The 14,018-nt window shown below is 41.6% G+C and overlaps 1 protein-coding gene across 19 annotated transcripts in view; it reads right to left on the bottom strand.

Annotated features, from left to right (window-relative positions):
• Window positions 1-160: 160 nt before the first annotated feature.
• The window catches only part of LOC108045988 (dystrophin), a 153,623-nt gene continuing 139,765 nt past the window's right edge, over window positions 161-14,018 (bottom strand). For 7 of the 19 annotated variants that reach the window (XM_044457247.1, XM_044457248.1, XM_044457249.1 and 4 more), the window contains 9 exons: window positions 6,177-6,436; window positions 5,910-6,110; window positions 5,492-5,625; window positions 5,071-5,429; window positions 4,264-4,647; window positions 4,073-4,193; window positions 3,495-3,925; window positions 3,135-3,435; window positions 161-1,069 (listed from right to left, as the gene is read on the bottom strand). In XM_044457247.1, the coding sequence (XP_044313182.1) occupies window positions 912-1,069; window positions 3,135-3,435; window positions 3,495-3,925; window positions 4,073-4,193; window positions 4,264-4,647; window positions 5,071-5,429; window positions 5,492-5,625; window positions 5,910-6,110; window positions 6,177-6,436 (2,349 nt within the window). In that variant the 3' untranslated portion in view covers window positions 161-911. The other 12 variants (XM_044457242.1, XM_044457244.1, XM_044457245.1 and 9 more) reach the window with 9 other exon arrangements.

The following is a 14,018-nucleotide window of genomic DNA, read 5'->3' as shown; positions in this document are numbered from 1 at the left end:
TTATCTAATTTATTTGACGGTTCATGTGGTAGATAATATTTGATTTGATTAAGTAGATAGAAAAAGGTGGTCCATTTAGTGATCGCATTCGTCAGCATATGATTAGGTTCATGAAGATCTTCTTGTATATAAACCAAAAATAAAATAAAAGTAAAAAGTCTGTGATTTTCAATAATAGTTCTTTAATTAAAAACATTGCAGCACACTTTCAGTTAGCACAGATATTAATATTAAATAATATTAAGAAATAATACACAAGTACTCTGAATAAATAAGGATACAAATTAAAACTGATCGCATGTATCGACATTTACATTTAAAACGCTTATTGTATAAGCTTCGAAATGATATGAGAGCTAATCCACAAAAGTAATTCGCATTAGCTTGCATTTTGTTGTATCTTTGAAATTGTTTTTCTTCATCAGTTTTTGAAAAAGGTGCGAGTTATAACAATTTTGCATGTACTAGCAAATTATGATTATGTTTCAATTATGATATAGGTGTGTTCATTATTATATCGTAGGTATGTATGTGTGGGAGTTACAGCTTATCTAATCTTTAAATCATTTCTGCATTATTTCCAGCTTTCAATATGTTTCACTTACTTATGCTTCGATATTTGTATATAATATATATAGATTTGTATCTTTCATAACTACTAAAAAAGTGTTCTCAGCTTAGTCCAAGCTCTTCATGAAATTCTCCTTCATCCGATTCCTCGTATGCAATAATGTATAAATATATGTACCACAATAGTTATATGGATCTATCTTTAGGTGTTTAGGTATGATTATTTAGAATATTTTGCAGGCCAGCCAATTGGATTTCCTCACTTGCAGCTAATTCTTTTGGATTCTTATACTGTTTTTTGTTTTCATAGTTTAATGCCTTGCAGTTAAGTATCGAAGGTGTTATTTTTGCAGTTCCACGCAGGTTTTCTCCGTAGTAGCTGTGGTCGTCGTCGTCGTCGTTGTGTTCGTAGTGTTGCTGCTCGACGTCTCGTCCAAATCATCGTTGATGCTCTCCAACTCCTGCTCGGTAATGACCGTCACCAGGCCACTAGAGTTCTCTGTGGAAAACAGAAATACACTCCGTTTAGAAATCTGGCATAAAATTGTTTCCATTTGCTGAAATTGGAAGTGACAACACAAATCGTTGCATTACCGCTTTTAATCCAACACATTCTAGGCAAGATCTGCTGGGCGGGAGCAGTGAAACGAGAGCAGAGCAAGAGAAATTATCGATATTAGTATTCAGAGGATATAGATGTAGAACCAAGGAAGAACAACATCAACACAAACAACACAAGAGAGTTGGAATTGAAAATAAAATCCAGCGCCCGAAAGTAGGCACCGCAAACGAAACACAAATTCCACAGAGGCGGTCACAAAATTGAGCGTCTAGGAAAGGCGACAGTGACTGCCAGAATATCCGCACCATTCAAGTGCTGCTGATGCTGCTGCTGCATGAGACTGGAGTGCGGGGGCGGTGGCGGGCGTCCGTCATCCCCCAGATATCCCACCGATGTCTGCATGCCGCCGGACATGTCCAGGCCGCCATTGCCCGTCATCAGGCCCCTCTGCTGCTGCGGATGTTGCTGCTGCTGCTGCTGCTGGTGTTGCTGCTGCTGCTGTTGATGCAACGCGTTGAGGGCTCCACTGAGCTGGTGCTGATGATGCTTGGCCGCCAGACTGGCCAGCTGGGCGTGCTGCTGCTGCATCTCGCTGCTCATCCCCGGCAGCATAATTCCCTCTGCGAGTGTGTGTTTGCGGTTTCAGTTTCGACGAAGGGTGTTAATTGATGGGGTGTGCATTAAAAGTGGGTGAGCGGGCGGGGTTGGAGCAGAACAGACAAGAACAGCACACAATTAGAGGTTAGTTGGCAGGAGGGCCCCTTTGTGAATGCTAGTGGGCGAGGTTGTCACTCTCTGTTAGCCTGAATTCCAAATATTGGGGAAAGTTCCTATCCAGTATCTGTTAGTTTGCACTTTGCTTATACGGTAAAACACCTGTCATTAGCTATAAGTGTAACTAAAGCCATTGAGCTAAATTATTCCCATTAAACTATTCATGAATTTGAATTTTATTATTGATATAGTCCCTTGTAAACATTTTGGGTTTTCTCATATATATATAACCTACGAAATTAAAATTTCTATACAACATTTTTCTAATAAAAAATTTCTTCTATAATTTTTGTAACCTCTTAAACGTCAAAAAAAAAACAAAAATTTTAATATTTAATTTATTATCAATATTAGCAAGGGGAATCATACTTGTGTGCCTTGTGTGAATTTTATTCTTCTAAAAAACCATTTGTTTTTAATTGAAAAACAAGAAAGGAAAGCTAACTTCGGGCGGAGCCGAAGTTGAAATACCCTTGCAGAATATTCTGCAAATTATATTCTCCAAAATTATTCATATGATGCGTTCTTAATACTCATAAAAAATCCCAACTTCCTAACTTTAAAAACACCAAAGTTATGGCATTTCCAATCGTTCAGTTATGTATATGGCAGCTATAGAATATAGTCAGCCGATCCTTATGAAATTTGATATGTCGGATTAATTGGCCAAATATAAAACCCATAGAAAATCCCAACTTCCTAACTTAACAAACAGCAGAGTTATGGCAGTTATATGGCAGCTATAGGATATAGTCGGCCGATCCCGGCCGTTCCGACTTATAAACTGCGTGCAAAGGAAATAAGGGTGTGTGCAAAGTTTCAATTCGATATCTTTAAAACTGAGAGACTAGTTCGCGTAGAAACAGACAGACGGACAGACAGACGGACAGACGGACATGGCTATATCAACTCAGGAGGTGATCCTGATCAAGAATATATATATTTTATAGGGTCGGAGATGTCTCCTTCACTGCGTTGCACACTTTTGACCAAAATTATAATACCCTCTGCAAGGGTATAATAAAAACACCAAAGCAGTCAACATACGTTTACAAGTGCACTGTTAAATTTCAAGTTGAATAAAATACTACATACTAATATTTAAGTCCCTTCAAGAGCAAATCGATTTCACGGACTTCCCAATCAATATATGCTAATTGCCACACAGAGCTTAAGAGCACAAACACCTAAATCGTATCCTCCGATAGGTAATCCCCACCCTACTCACTTGAGTTGTGCTCGTAGTGGCCATTCTGCTGGTTCATCTTGGCCGGCGAGTCTGTGTTCAATTGCGAGGCGGTCACCGAGCGGGTCTGCAGGGTGTTTGGCTTGGAGTTCAAGGCGGATCCGGGGGCGCTGGGCAGACCGCTGCTGGTGGCGCTGCTGCCGCCGCCATTGGGTTCGTCCAGGAGTTGGCGGAGCCGTTGCAGCTGGGCCTCCAGCTGTCGGTTGTGATCCTCCAGGATTTGCATGCGTGCCTCCAGGCGTCCTTTGTGCTGGCGCAGCAACTTCGCCTCCGCCATCATGTCCTGGAATTTTGGGAAATAACATAAAGAACAAAATCAAATTAAAGGTAAATAAATCTCACCTGTCCCTGCTCGCCCTGGCCAGAAAGTCCAGTCATACTGGAGCTGGAGTGCTGCATGCCGTTGGAGTCTTCGGGCGTGCCGCTCTGCTGTTTGGTGCACAATTGCTGATACTCCGCCTGCAGGTTGGCATTCTCCTCCTCGAGATCGCGGATGATCGCCTCCAGTTCCTCCCGCTGCTCTGCGTCCATGGCAGCCATCACTTGGACAGGCGACTTGGGCGCACTTCCGTTGCTGGTTCCGGGCAGAGCCTGGCAATACTGAGCGATCAGCTGGTGCTCGTCATCACTGTCCGGCGTGGAGTTCGATCCCGTTCCGCCGTACTCCACCTGGGCCAGCCGCGAGGCGTACATCTCCAGCCGAGAGTGCATGTCGTTCTGCAGCTGGTGGGTCGTGTGCTGCGGACTGGGCGCAGGACTCTCCAGAGCATCACCTGGATTTGGGGAAATAAAATGGGGTATAAATAATAGAATAATGAGAGAGGCAAGGTATTCTTTGAAATAATTAAATGAGATTTAATTTGATTTTAATTGTATTCGAACTTGCTAATTTCTTAAGAAATTAGGAGACTTAAACTCACCCTCCAGAACACTCTGTACGGGCAGGTAACCAACACGTGGATGCTTCTTAAAGTATTTGCGACTCTTGAATTTGTTCTTCAGGGCGCGTGTAAAGTCACGAACGTCCTCGGTGGATGTGGTCTACGGAATGGGATAAAGAAACTTACATCAGTACCACTCAGTATATATTAAATGGTAACTTTTCACTCACAGTGGTGCAGTACTCGTGCATGGGATGCGTGAGCTTGTGGTTCTTGGCATTGCGGCCGAAGAAGAAACACTTTTGGCACATGTCGAAGTTGAAGCACTTGAGGCACCTGTAGCGGAAGCCCACGATCGGGTACTCCTTGCAGATGTTGCACTTGGCCTGGTGCTTGGCCGCCTCAGCCGCCGCCAGTCGATGGAGCACTGGAAGCCACACGAGGCTCTGGGGTTCGTGCTGCAGCCAGCCGAGGAAGTGCTGCAGCTCGATGGAGATGTCCTGGTTGCCGTCGATGGCCTCCTGCGAGATGCCAGCCTGCTCCAGGCAGGACCTCACAGAGGGCTCAATGTTGGAGCCCCCAAAGGCGGCCACTTCACCTAGTTGGCGGGGAACCTAAAATTATGAAAGAGGAGGGTATAATTATATTTTTTTGAAATATAAGCGAAAAACGTTAATTTCTTTTTCTTAAATTTATTAAATGGGTTATTAGGTGAGAAACTTGAAATATATCGAGAATGTTAATTTTCATTTCATTTTCATTTTCTGTGATTAATGATAGGTTTAATATTAATATTCAGAATATTAGCTGAATAATAATATTAATATTTCTTGTCGTACTCTCAATTACGGCAATTGGCATTGTAATTGTGTTTCATAAAAACCACCTAAAAATTAGTTTCTATTGGGAACAGATTATAATGATTAATTACAAGTTGGTAATTGTAAATAATGAACCCATTTTAAAATTGGAAAATTAATTAATAAACTTTAATGAGGATAACAAAAGGTGAATAATAATTAGTGTTTGACCCTCACCTGTATGCAATCGTGCAGCAGCAGTCCCAGTCGCCTCTGATCCGCCCGTCGGTCAGTGTCTGCGACCAGGCGGAACAGGTAGCGATACTTCTCCTCCAGGTGACCCTTGCAGAGGAGGACCAGGCCGACCTTGAAGCTCAGCACTCGGATCTGGCCGGTGCGCTGCGAGTCGTAGACATTCAGGATCCAGTTGATGGCCAGGTCCAGCATCAGCGTCAAATCAATTTTATCGATTGTCACGTAGAGCGAATGCAGCACCGTGGTCATGTCGGGTATGTCAATCAGCTTGTCGTTCTGGGCACGCAGGCCATGTCGATCAAAGGACTCGCAGGCGGTGGACATGCTTATCCTATCGAGAGCTGTTAAGGAGGTGGCACTGAATAGTAAGCTTGAAGAATATTAGTGGCAATGCCCAACTCACCCAATCGCTTCTGCACGGATCGCAGTTTCATGGCCGTCCTGTAAGCGGAGAAGCGAATCTCGTTGAGATCTGCCAGGCCCTTCATCAGCTCAATCATCTCGGGATGGTCCCAGTGCGTGGTCTCGCGTTCGTGGCTGTAATTAATAAGAGGTTATTAAATTAATATTATTATAATTTTTACTTGATGTAAACCTTTATCTAATTCAGAAAGTAATCTAACTCATTTTAATACATAGACATTGGCCATTTTTTCTAATTCTAATTTTTCTGCATGTTCCTAAAACGTGTGCATATTAATCGTATTAAACCAGTAGACAAATAATAATAGCAATTAAAAGTATTGATACAAACTTTTCAATTTAATGAATATAATTTGTTAAAGATGCCATGACATGAATATCTTTTCCTGTATACTTACTCGATGTAGTAAGGCACATTGGCGGCAGTGGTGGCCCGCTCCCAGGGCGCCTTGACGCTCTGGCCGAGATTGGGCAGGGGTCCGATGGTGCCGCTGTTCGATGTGGTGCGTCCGTCGTCGCCGTTCTCGTGCGTCTGCTGGGCTCCAGCCTGGCACAGGACTTTTTGGCGCTCGTCCATGGCGATTTGCAGGAGTTTCATGCTGTCGTAATTAAAACAATCCATTCAGTATGCCATAAAATAGAGGATATAAGAGCTCTCTACTCACCGCGTATTCAAGTCCTCCAGCTTGGAGAGGCATGGTGTGGGCACCAGCACCTGGTTGGCGGTGAAGAAGGACTGCTGCTCATTGCAGTCATCCAGGAGCGCACTGGCCGTCGTCATCTTATCCCTCAGACGCTGCAGCTGCTGCATCTGCTCATTGGCCTCGCCCACGGAGGAGGGCGTCAGCCAGGAGGTCTTTGTCTGCTCGGCCAGGGCAACCCGCGAGCTGAGATCCTCCAGGATCTTCTGGAATTGACGCATTTTCTATAAGCACAAACCAAAATGGAAAATCAGTTATGTGAAATGGCTGGTTGAGGGAATGATAAGATGTGACTGCATTAGATAATTAGCCTTATTGTGTTATCCCTTGGCATCCCTTATTGTATTCGCCCTTTATGTTCAGCCTTGGTGCATAAGACTTAATTTTCGCCAGACAAGAAAATGCATTTTATTTGCCTATCATACCACAAACAGATACGCAACAAAACGGCTGCTTTTATTGCCTACATCCAGGCGCCTTTCACAAATTTAATTTAATTATGATTATGAGCTTAGTGGAGCTCACGTTGCAGTAAAGGCTTATTATGCCCATCCTAAGGGGATTAAAATGTTGGTCCAAGCTTGTCAGAGTCCATAAGAAGTAATGCCAATCAGTTCCGTTTAGTGTACATGGTAGATATTTTAAATCGGATTAGTTGGCCAGGGCGATTATCTCCCTTCTTATTTTCCATAATGATTTCATCTCGTTTAAAACATATTTTAAGTGCTTTCATGTTGTAAACTTTTATGTAACGTAAAATTTACTGGTATTTCTTAAACTTTTTGAACTTTCAAAATTTAAATATTCAATCTAGTTTCCCTCCCGAAACCAATCTTTAACATAATTATGTTAGTAGGTATGTGCGAATCAGATACAGCTGTTCCATTTTACCCCCATTCGCCTCGTTGACTTTGTCTATTTTCTGAAGTGTGTGTTTGCAGCAGTCGCTTCTTCATTAGCAGTTAAAAGCAGGCAGCTTGCGCTTTAACGTTTATGTCCTTTGTATGCACTGGGATGGCCAAAACCCCCCTCGTAACTCCCCTCGCTCTTTTCTCACTTTCTGCACTTTCCGCAGCGCCAATTTGGCGCTTTTGTAACTCTAAACTGGAAAAGGCAGGAGCTGCAACTGGAGCAACAGGAGGCAAAAGGAGCAACATCTGCGCACGTTTCATTTGGCCCATTTTCACACACCCCCCAGAGTGAGCTCCCTGAGAAAATTTTCGCTTTTCAATTTTTACCTTGACACCCCATTCCCCATTTCCCATTCCCCATTGCCCACATCCCACCATTTTCCATTTCCATAACCCGGCAACAGAAACTTTCATTGCCTGCCGTTTTGTATGCAACAAGCAAAATGCATTTACCTTGGCAAAGCAAAAGTTTTCTCAGCCCGCAAGGAGTAAGGAGTTCGGGAATCACCCACAATCCTGCCATCCACTCCTCCACGTTCCTTTTCTTTATTATTTCATTTAGTTTTCCCAGGCTCCCTTCGCTCTCTGTTCGGCTTCTGTGTAGTTTTTTAATTTAGTTTTCTTCGAGTTTGTGTTTTTGATTTGGAACTTTTGCCTTAGCTTTTCCAGCCTTTAACTCTTTGTGGCTCCCAGGGCAAGTTTTTGCCCCATAATGCACTCGTACAGGCAGTTATCCATGTGTTTGGTTGGCCATTCTCATGTATTTTTCTTGTGCAGGTCCTGTTTGTGGCATTTCTCAGGGGCAATTGTTGCATTGTTTTTGAAAACTAAATAAATAATCTTTTATTTTGCGAGGGTTATTTGGCTTAGTAAAGTTATTTTGAAAGAATGAAATTCCCATATATTTTTATTCGGGTTGAAATATTGAACTAAATCAAAATTAAATATTTATAGTAGACATATTTATTTCTTAACTAGTTTTTTCATTATAAGTTAATCAGAAAACTTAATTAACGAATACTCGTCAATATGATATTTACAAATTAACCACTGTGCTATTTACGACAGTGATGTTGCCACCGCTCATTTATTTTTTACCACATTTATTTTTTCAGTTGCAATTTCCCCACCCTCGCCCCCCTACTGCTAATTAAGCACACAAATTATTTCCTACTGCCCTGAGAGAAACTTCAGTTGAAAACCTTTGTGTGGAGCTGCTTTGAGCTGCCTTCGCTACTTATTTTTTAATTAGCGAACCGGAAAACGCGGCCAACAAAGGCGCCCAAAGGCTGTGGCCAACTTGTCGCTGGCAATCAATAATTTGATGTTTACAATAAATATGCATCCCCCTCATTGCTGTGCAATCGCAGCACCTCCATTAATTAGTGGCAACAAGCCAACAAAGTGGCCGCCGCAACAAAGAGACAAGAAAGCTGTTTGCCATCGAAGTCATTATGGAAAAGGCATAGAGGGGATGCAGTGGGAAGAGGGGTGGTGGACTGATAACAGGGCAATGCACTTTTAAAGCTGCCTTCTTGGCCCGTCGACAGCCAGAAGTTTAATCAATGAGCGACGAAGAAAAGTCCAGGCTCTATGCATTGTGGGCCTTTGCCAAAGAGAATCCTTGCAAAGTCAACAAGGAGGCGGAATACGGTTGGTATGGTGCCATTTTTTGCCCCCATAGTTGTGGGCGTTTGTCCGTGGCGTGTACTTAAAAAGTGCAACTCGGTGTAATTTAATACCATCCGCTTGACTCCACAACAATTCCTTGGCTCGGCTCCACCTGCGGCTGTCGAGCAGGGAGCTTGGTTACATATATAAAGCAAATGCTATCGCCATATTTTCTATGGCATCACACGGAGCAACACAGAAAAAATCATTACACCTTTTTCATATTATCTTTATCTAAACAACGAAAAACCTTTTGAAGAGCTGAGAAAATTTTTTAAATAATTAAGAAAACTTTATCAGGCCAATTATATTTTTCAGAAATGAAAAATATGCTTTTGGCTTAAATTTATTTTTTAATTAACCAAATGTTGATGAATTGTATTTTATTCTATTATTCATTAATAATTATATGAATATTATTAATGATATTAATTCATCGAGAGCTGTTAGGCAAGTTTTACTAATTAGTTATTTTAATTGCGAAGATTTTTTTAGTGTAGTGCTGGAACCACCCATATAGCTTATTTTAAATGCTTCGTATTTGCTATAGGAAAAGAAAGGTACATGCCAAAGCTTTGGCAGAAATTTCTACCTTTAATTGACATTTTGCTGGGTTGAGATTGCCGACAAAATTGCAGTTAAATCAATCATTTCATCAAACTGTTGCTCATTCCCTCTTTATTTTATCCCTCCCTTTCACTCCTTGCTCAGTTAAGCTTAAAACGGAAATCCTTGCTTGCATTAATTAATTGAAATTGCAAGTGAGACGAAAAAATTTCGCTCAAAGAAAATGAGAGGCGGGAGCTGAAAAAGGGGAAAAACGGAGAGAAAAGAAAACTCGGTTAGCTGTTAGCCATTTCCTTTCTTTTTTTTAGCAAGGACACATCTACTTAAATAAATCACGACCAACAACGAAAACGAATCCGTTATGGCTGTGGGTGGGAATTAATCAAGATTTCAAAGGAAATACAGGAAACAGAGAGTTGGATAAACAGAGAGCAGCCAAGAATTTTTTTAATTAAAATGATACATTAAAATGCATATTTTCCTTATTCAGTCAGCAATAAAAAATGTATTTTTTTTTATATTTTCAATGAAAAATATTTGAATATTCAATAAATTTGATTTTTAAAGGATGAACAATATACTTAGTTGAGTAGTGATATAAAAATGAATAAAAACTTTTATAGAATTGTAAACATACATATCCATATAAAATGGAATTTTCTAGTTGAGTGTGTTGACTTTTATAAACAAAAATCTTAATAAACTTTTGAATTGAATAAAGGCTTACCATGGACATATTAAAAAAAAGTTCATTGAACCTTAGACAAATGTAGTAAATATAAAAATAATATTTTATTCTCTTTACTGACAGCGGAACCACTTTGTCAGCTTATAGAATAAAAACTATTATTTTTGTAGGTAAGCATGATCAATATTTCAGCCAACGACTGTTAGCCAAGACACAAACCTCGTTCTCATCGCGTAAAATTCCGACAACCTGGAGGAACATTCGCTCGGCCTCGTTCTGCGGATCGTAGTTGGAGTAGGTGTCGTCCACCAGGGTTATGTCGCCCAGGCGGCAGTGGAGCTGCTCCTCCGATGAGGACGAGTACAGCGACAGCATGTTGCGACGCCGCTCATCGGCAACATGTTGCACGCAGGCAGCAACGGTTGCTGCCGCTGGGCGATCTTCGGCCACATCTTCTTCTGCTGCAGCTTCATCGCAGCCACTGCTACTCAGTTGGGAGTAACTCAGGCTCAGCTCGTCCATTTCCTCGCCCTCGTCCTCCTCTTCGTCCTCATCCTGCTCCATTTCGTGCTCCAGTTCGGTGCCACCGGTGCCGCTGTCGCCGCTCTGCGAACTTGCCTTGGCCTTGGCCACGCCCCCACCCGCAGCAGCCGCCCCTACATTAACCACCACCAGATTGTTCAGGTGGTTGTTGAAGTGGTGCGACTCATTGCTGCTGCTGCTGCTCCGACTTCGACGCTTCAGGGAGCGAAAGGGGGCAAGGAGGCGGCGACGAGTGCTGCACGTGGGCGTGGCATAGGGCGGCAGCATCTCCAAAGTCTGATGATGGATCTTCGGTGCCCCTGAATAGCGTTCCAGCGACCTTGACTTGCCCCCATTGCTGTGAAGCACAGAGCGTCCTGCCCTTCTGGTGTGCGAATTTTCAATGATTTCTCCTGCTTCATCGCTGGAACTGTGAGCCATTGCTGGCGATGTTGCAGCCTGGCCACTGCTGGCAAAAAGTCGCATTCTGGAAAATGTTTCCAGCTAGGGGATTCCCTTCCTTTGAGGAATTTTTTAGTTGATGCTGCTGCTGTCGCAGTTTCTGTTGATGTTGCTGCTGCTACAGATATTCCCAAAGCCGTTGTTGATGACGTTACTGTCGCTCTTGTTGCAGGTATTGCTGCTGGTGCTCTTTTTCAAGCAATTGTTGCAGTTTCAGTTAATGCTGCTGCTGCTACAGATATTGTTGCTGGTGCAACATATATTGTTGCTGCTGCTGCTGCTAAAGATATTGCTTCTGTTGCTGCTGCTAGATCTGTTGCTGATGTTGCTGTAGCTCCTGATCTTGCTGCTCCTCCTTCTGCAGATGCTCCTTTCTGCTGATGTTGCTGCTCGTCTGCCGGGGCGAGTTAATTAATCTTGCTCTATGCAGATTTCAGGTTTTAGCTCCTGCTGCTGCTCCTCCCGAACAAAATACTTAGGCACTTGGTTGCATCGTTTTAGGGCACATTCTTGCGTAATGAACGTTGTTTTATGCGCTTATCTATTTATATAAACCGGTTCGACAGGATTCTGCGTTTATTATTCCGTTTTCTCTCTTTATTTCTGGGCAAATATGACAAAGGCGGCTCAAACACATACACACACTGGCAAACACACAAATATGTGCGTAATTCGTACTACAAATATGCCCCAAGTCAATAAGCCACTCAATTACGCCGAAATTTCCCAGCTCACGCCCTTCGTCGCCCCTAAATCGCCCAACTTTTGACTAGCGTTAATTATCCAGACATCTTGGAGTTGTTTGCCAAGCAAAAAGGTTGACTGCATTCTGTTTACACAATTGTTGTTGTTGCGGCTCTGACTATATCTATACCTATCTCTATCGCTCTGCCTCCTTGACTGTTGGTGTGTGTAAATTATGTTGGGCAATATTTACACGCAGATAAGCCAACTCCAATGTTTCAGTTAAGATATTTATTGTCTTGTCTCGGACCCCTGACATTGCCAAGGTGCGATAAGTGGAATGGTAAAAGAAAGGGAAAAACATGGAGAGCAGAGGAGGGACGAGGGTGCTTGGGAAAAGCCAATAAAAAAAGTGGGATAGGTTAGTGGAACGATCGTATATTTCAGAGCAAACTGGGGTAACTTGTTAAAACTGCGTCGCCCCAAGAAGGTGACAAAAATTGTTGAGGATAGAAAATGGGACTATGAAAGACGATTCGAACTCAAAAAATAAATTCAAAATTCCAAGGAACTAATCACAAAAATATTTAGTTTTTTGAAATTTTAAAAACCGATTGTTAGTTTTAATTTGTTAAATATTTATTTCATTGTAAGTATGAAATAATTTGTAATCAGATCTGAAGTTTAGCTAGTACTATTCTTTACTCTCTTGAAATACCGCCTAAAAATTCCAAACGCACTTTCCACACAGGAAATTACTCGCTCTTCAGACTTTTAAAAAAGATCAAGCCCCTGAGACCTGGGTTCTGGTTTCAATAGAAGATTAAATACGGCTTGACTCTTTGGCAGAGTCCGTCTCAAGTGACTTTAACTAAGCAATGACCCCGCTTAAGCCCCGTAGAAAAAAAACAACAGAAAAAGTGTGCAAAGAACAAGCTTCAAAAATAGATGACATTCAAGAATGAAAGAAATGACCGAACGAAAAGCGGAAAACCAACAAGAACTACTGGAAAAGGAGGGTATAAGAAGTATGGGGTATACGAAAGCTCATTAAAAATTCTAAGCTGTAAAGCAAAACAAAGTTTTAAATAAAGTCGAAAGGGGGCGAAACGAGGGGAAAGAAGTGGAGACAAGTAAACTAACAAGCCATTGACAAAGACTTCACCGCGCTGATGAGTGAGTGCGGCCAAAAGCGAGGAAAGAGAAGGAGCGATGGTGCGAAAGAGAGAGGGCATATGGCGGGGAAAGAGACAGCGAGAGGTGTAAAAGAAATGCCAACGAGTAATGCCGGTAATGACATTGTAACGGTATTTATTACAACATTACGACGAATGACAAGTGTCTAATTAGTTAAAGCAACATTCCACTCCCCTTCCCCATTTTGATTCTTTTTTTCACGATGCATTCGACTCTGTTTGGCTTTGCATAAATTTTGTTTTTTCTCGAAATTCTGTTTGGATTTGTTTTCCCTCCCAAAACCCCCTCTTGGAAATAATAGAGTGGAACGCGTGAGATTATTTTGTTTGTTTGAGTTTATTTTGTAAAATTGAGTTTAAATTGAATTTTATTAGAAAAAAAATTATTCAGTGTGATTTTATTATTGCCCCACAAAAAAAATGAAGTAAAAGATATAATCGTGCGTAATAAAAAAAAAGCAGAAGTAGTGCGTGATATTACAAAAAATTGTATCACGCGACCATCTCTATTTCAATTGAAGTCTAATTGGAAAATATTTGGGCACGCAAAATACTGAAAATGTTTACAGCACGAGCGAAAATCAGACTGGAATAAAAATATTCAATATTTATTGCATTATTTTTTTGTTATTAACATGGTTAAATGCATTACGAAATATTGAAAAGCAACGCTGGCATGATGGTTGCATTTCAATTTGATTGATGTACTTTGTGGGTACGTGAGGGAAATGCCAATGCATTTCATTATAATTTTCACTTTTTCTCTGTACGTCCAGAGAGATAACAGTCTGCGTTGACTTGCATACAAAATCTCCCCCTCGTGTATGTAGGAATATGAATTGATATTGATAGAATGTGACGCTGATGTGTGCGGAATGCATTTGTTATTGCCTTTGGATATGCAAATAATTTCGGTTGGACTGCAAAAAGGATGCTACAGAAACAATTTAGCAATAATTGAAATGCAACAGATTGAAGACATTTCCCCCGGCGCTCAACCAAAAGCAAAACAGTGCAGTAATCAAATAGATTCAGAGATTGTGCGACTCAGTTGTTTAATCATTCGTAACGCAGCTCAAACGAATTTGAATACTATCAAGTGAGC

Source organism: Drosophila rhopaloa, unplaced genomic scaffold (genome assembly GCF_018152115.1).
Source record: "Drosophila rhopaloa isolate 14029-0021.01 unplaced genomic scaffold, ASM1815211v1 contig_155, whole genome shotgun sequence".
NCBI lineage: Eukaryota > Metazoa > Arthropoda > Insecta > Diptera > Drosophilidae > Drosophila > Drosophila rhopaloa.
Note: the sequence above shows the minus strand (reverse complement) of the source record. Positions and strands in the feature narration are given on the sequence as shown.